The sequence below is a fragment of the Triticum aestivum genome, chromosome 1B, assembly GCF_018294505.1.
Source record: "Triticum aestivum cultivar Chinese Spring chromosome 1B, IWGSC CS RefSeq v2.1, whole genome shotgun sequence".
NCBI lineage: Eukaryota > Viridiplantae > Streptophyta > Magnoliopsida > Poales > Poaceae > Triticum > Triticum aestivum.
Genome location: NC_057795.1, coordinates 469,431,953 through 469,437,014, shown reverse-complemented (window position 1 = coordinate 469,437,014; position 5,062 = coordinate 469,431,953). Strand labels below are relative to the sequence as shown.

General features: G+C 41.9%; 1 protein-coding gene across 2 annotated transcripts; it reads left to right on the top strand.

Annotated features, from left to right (window-relative positions):
• The first annotated feature begins 410 nt into the window (after nt 1–410).
• LOC123132304 (uncharacterized) lies at nt 411–3,306 on the top strand. Of its 2 annotated transcripts, XR_006464631.1 has the most exons (5): nt 412–757; nt 1,813–1,917; nt 2,274–2,355; nt 2,528–2,612; nt 2,717–3,306. XR_006464631.1 is itself a non-coding variant. In XM_044552098.1 (4 exons), the coding sequence occupies exons 1-4, from the start codon at nt 547–549 to the stop codon at nt 3,033–3,035; spliced, it is 720 nt and encodes a 239-aa protein (XP_044408033.1). In that variant the 5' UTR covers nt 411–546; the 3' UTR covers nt 3,036–3,306. The 2 variants fall into 2 exon arrangements, 1 of the variants encoding a protein (XP_044408033.1); XM_044552098.1 differs by lacking the exon at nt 2,274–2,355 and having other exon boundaries at nt 411–757.
• The last annotated feature ends 1,756 nt before the right edge of the window (nt 3,307–5,062 follow it).

Genomic DNA, 5,062 nt, shown 5'->3' with positions numbered 1-5,062 from the left:
CGGTGACCCTATATCTAGATTCTAGAGCTTAACTCTGGTTTGATTGTCACACTGACCATATAGTATGTTCTTCATGAAGAATTATCCTAAAATTACAATCCAAAAAATTCTTGTAAACTGGTATCTCAAGAAAATCACTTGATTCAAGAAGAAATAGATAAATAGAAATAATAAAGGAGCTTGACATATACAGATTAGTCTGAATTTTTTTTGAACTCTTAGATTAGTTTGAATTAGTACTACTTAAAATGTTATCATTCCGGTAACATTAGAAGTACCGACCACAAAATTACTCCATATCCTAGTGGTTGCACGTGAGCCGTAGGATTTGCGTGAGACAGCCTGGCGACACGATGCAGTTTCCGATCGGCACAATTTGTCGTTTCCAGTCTTTTTTCCTCACTCATCAATTCGTCCCCATCCCTTTTCCTCTTTCTGCCATAGTGATAAGGTTCGTCAACACAAAATCGGCTTCCGGTGGAGGGCAAGCTGCTCGACGGCGATAACTCGCGCGACCGCGACGGCGGGTGGAGGATCAGCTGATTGATGGCGATAAATCGCGCGACCAAGACGGGGGAGAGCGACGCCGTGCGGCGAGGAATTTCAGTCGCTGTTGCGTCGATAGCTCGTGCGACCGCGGCGGGGAAGAGACACGTCCACGCGACGAGGGAGCCTAGCCGCTCGCTGCTGACAGCTCGCGCGACTGCGGCCTGTGCAGCAGAGGCGCGTCCGCACGACTACGGAGCTAAGTCGCTAGGTGAGTCCCTCCAAAAACTACGCTCGTGTTGTCCTCCCTCTGTTTTTACCCGCTCCCTCTGTTGTCCTCCCAGTCGTGTGTGGGGTGGTGCTGGGGGAGGGTGTGGAGAGGAGAGAACCGGGAGAGGAAGAGGCACGCACATCGGGAGACATTTTTGTTCATCAATCCCGTGGTTTGAGTAGTTACATAGCAACAGCTAGGCCATGTGGATTCACGGGGAGCATTCAGATGCAATTTTCCTATCCATCAAATGGATTTCATTTATTTGATGGACAATTTTTGGGGGATTCACATAGCTAGCGACCATGGGGATATATGCAGGGATTGGGATTGAGAGGCAAACTTTTTTTGCAGACAATGGATTGGCAATTTTATTCAACATATCTGGGGCTATTTATTGATTCTGTGCATCATTGCTAGCATTTGTTAGGCAATTATATGCTAGGCAGATGATATTTTCCAAAATAACACTTCGGGGTAAGAACAAGGTTGTGTGAACTGAACTGAACAAGGCAAGACATTTCAATTATATTTTTTGTATAGTGGCCTGAGCAAGGTTGCCTGCACAATCATATATGTTGCTGCATGTAGCACTGCCTGCTGCGAAGTTTCGTTGATATTGGTATTCCTTTCAATATTGATTGAAGAATCATCGCAAAGAGTCATTGCCATGGTTCTCACATGCCTGAATCTGTATGGGAAATTTTCAGAGTTCTTAAACATGCATTAACTATGCAATTATACTTGGTATGCTGCATGTACTGGTTCGTTCTTGCAGGCCTGAATTAGTACAGGATTTTTTTTATAGAGTCCTTAACATGCATCAGTTATGCAAGTATATGTTAAACAGAGGAGGGGCATTTTATTCATCAGATGGGGGCCATTTTAATTTGGATTTGGCTGACAGAGTAGGAACTTTTTTACTGTCATTAAAACCTCCCCCCCCCCTCTTATTTTGCGTCATCCCCCGTATACATGCCTATTTGTTCCCCTTTACCATCTGCAGGGCTAACTGGTCACGACCACTACTCTTTATTTTCATTTTTTTGTCGCAGCTGAAGGCTTACGTCCAGCACAACAATGGATGCAACCTGTTTGTGGGACTGCCGGAGACTTAGAAGTTCAATTCAACAAAGCTGCCAACATCTTTCCGTGCAAACGTACAAAAACTCAAACCGTCACCCCCATCTCGTTTTGGTGTCCTTTCTTTAAAGCATGGCAAAAAAATGTGTCGCCTCTGTTTTATATAGACCAGCAATTTTTCACTGGGACAGAAATATTGCCTACAACGGCAAACTAAAGTAGCCTGTAATAGTAAACCATGTGTTGCAGAAATGCACACCATGCTGCCTGCATGGCAAAGCACAAGAAGATTGACTTGTTCCATTGGTCTAATTTTTGACAGATTTATAACTCAATCAGTTCTAAACAAAAAATATGTTGTTCAACTACAACATGACCACTTGCTAAATCCTAGATGTTATCAATAAACAATAACGCTAGATTGATTGTGCAGTTTACAGAATTGGTGAAATTTGCACTCCATCTTCCAATATCCGAAGTGGTCAAGTTTAATTAATTAGAGCTGGGTAAAGAAGGTATGTGACCTAGAAATTCAAACACTAAGTCTGGCTGACACAACTCCTTTCACTTGCGGTCATGCCGATTTCGTAGGTCTGGAGTTGTCAGTTCTGGCTGAACTTTGTTTTTTGTGTTCCTGCATACACCGACCAAGTGCCTCAATGCGGTCATGCTGATTTCTTGCACCAGGTGAGCCCGACCAAGAGGAGCTAGCCAGATATGGAGTTCTCATTGCCGCCATCCTCCGTTGCCCATCAGGCCTGGCCTTTCATAGGTGTGTGTACTGCATGTTTTCATTTTCAGGTCTGGCACCAATCTGCAGAGGAGCTTGCCAGATTTGGAGTTGTTGCCGCTAACCTATGTTGCCGCCTTCTGTAGGTGTGTACTCCAGATCATGTCGCGCCGCTGTTCTGCAGGGCCGGCCGTCCGGCTCAGGCCGGCCGGCCCTCTCCGGCTCTTCCACTCTCTCTTGGTCTCTCCCCTCCCCTCCAGCCGTCTCTCTCGGCCTCTCCCTCCCCTGCAGCAGCAGCAGCAGGGCGCTGGGCGGAGGAGAGACCGAGAGGGCCGGAGGCGGAAGGGAGAGTCGGAGCCCAAGGGCAGGGGAGGGAGAGCCCGAGAGAGCCGGCCGAAGGGAAGGGGAGGGACTGAGGGAGAGTGGAGGCGTGGGCAGCCGCCGGCGCGAAGAAGCCTCCTGTAGCGTGCCCTCTCCCCCTTCTATGTCACTGGATAAGATATAAGAAAGGAGCGCGGGGTTGAATTCTAAAAATTCAGGGGTTAATGTATAAAACCGAATCGTTTTTTCAGAATACCACTTAAAGAGGGACTGCGGGTTTAATTTTACAAAACATAAGGACTTTTTGTAAAATGTGCAACGACGGACGACCAGAAGCATTAGCAAAAGGGCCCGTGCGTTGCAACGGGAGAAAAAAATTCATAATTTCAAATGGTCATGATCACATTTCGTTGCATCACCGAGATACAATATCTCTCTCAATTTCTCGAAATCATGAACATTTTGAAATTATAAACAATTTGTTAAACTCATGCACATATTTGAAATCGCAAACAACATACTATTACAAATTTCTGAACATTTTCTACAATCAAGAACATTTTTTCAATTTATGAATATTTTTTGCTATTTACAAACATTTTTTAGAAATTGTGAACATTTTTAAGCAATTTTCCTGAACTGGCAAACATTCTATAATCGATGAAAATATTTAGAAATTGGGTGGAATAGTTATTGAATTTGACGAACTTTTTTTGATTTAGCGAACATTTTTGGAAATGCCCATGCCTTGCAACGGAAAAAAACTATCAAGTTATACATGTGTGGTAGATATAAAAAAGTATGAATCAAATTCACAAAGTATATACAAATCATGTCATGATGCGATAAGACATTTTAAAATGTAATTTCAAAAACGAACAATATGATGCTCATCAAGACTTGATTTTTTCAACAAAATATTTTGTGGCTGAGCAAACTGCATTGACGGACCCTGCCTGAGCTATACTGATAAATAAAGTGTCTCGTCTGGACTTAGCGTAGCGGTGTTTACCATAACCACTATTGTGATATGAAAATAAGCATAACTGTGTATGGAAGCAAAATAGACATTTAATCATTTTAATATAGCTTACAAAAACAAACCCTTAGAAAGTTATGTCAATTTTGTTGGGTTCAGCGTTGTACAAAACACGGAAACCCTTTTTTACCCAACGCGAAGGAATAAATAAAATCATAAAACGAGCTATATAGATCTCCTAATAAAATCTTTATGGAACCTATAATTAGTTTTGTTCATTATTTACGGATGTGTTTTAATTTTTGTGAACATTTTCTAAAAGCTGATGGACATGATTTTTAAATTCCTGAATATGCTTTGAATATTGGCTCATTTAAAAAAATCATGAACATTTTTTATTTCATGAAATCATTAGAAATCGTGATTTTTTTTATAATTTGTGAGCAATTTTTTAAGTCATGAACATTTTTTGATTTTTAGAATATTTTTTAAATTCACAAACAGTTTACCATTTTCCTACTTTTTTTCAGAACTCGCAATTGTTTGATATTTTGGAAATCCGAAATTAATTTTGAGATAAAAAACCAAAACAGAAATAAAAAAGTAAAAAGAAATAAAAAATAGGGGGCGCCATCAATCCGAAATTTATTTTTAGGGAAAAAACAAAATAGAAATAAAAAAAAGATATAGAAAACAGGGGGCGCCACGACCCGCACATGGGCTGGCCCATTACTGCGCTTGGTAAAAAGAAAGAGAAAAAGCGTGAGAACCAGGATCGAACCCTGGTCTCCTGTGTGGAGCATCGTTGCCTCAGCCATCGCGCTGCTCATGCATTGGTGCTATTATATCGTATCCACCTTTAATAACAAAACCCTGGAGCGATATTAGAAATTAAAAACGAATCGTTTTTGCCACTTACGGGTGGCATTGGTGGGTAATTATTGCCAACTTCAAGGGCATTTTTAATGACGGACGGGCAGAAGCACTATTTGCTTTATTAGTAGGTAAAGATAAAGATATATATATATATATATATATATATAGGGAGGGAAAGATTTATTAGGCGCCGAACGTTCGAGAAGGCAGAGGCGCTTCCGGAAGCTACCCCGCGGCCCTACATATACAGCGCCACACGCCCCACCCCCGTCTCGACCTCACGATCCAAGCCAACAACAATTATACTACGACCCGA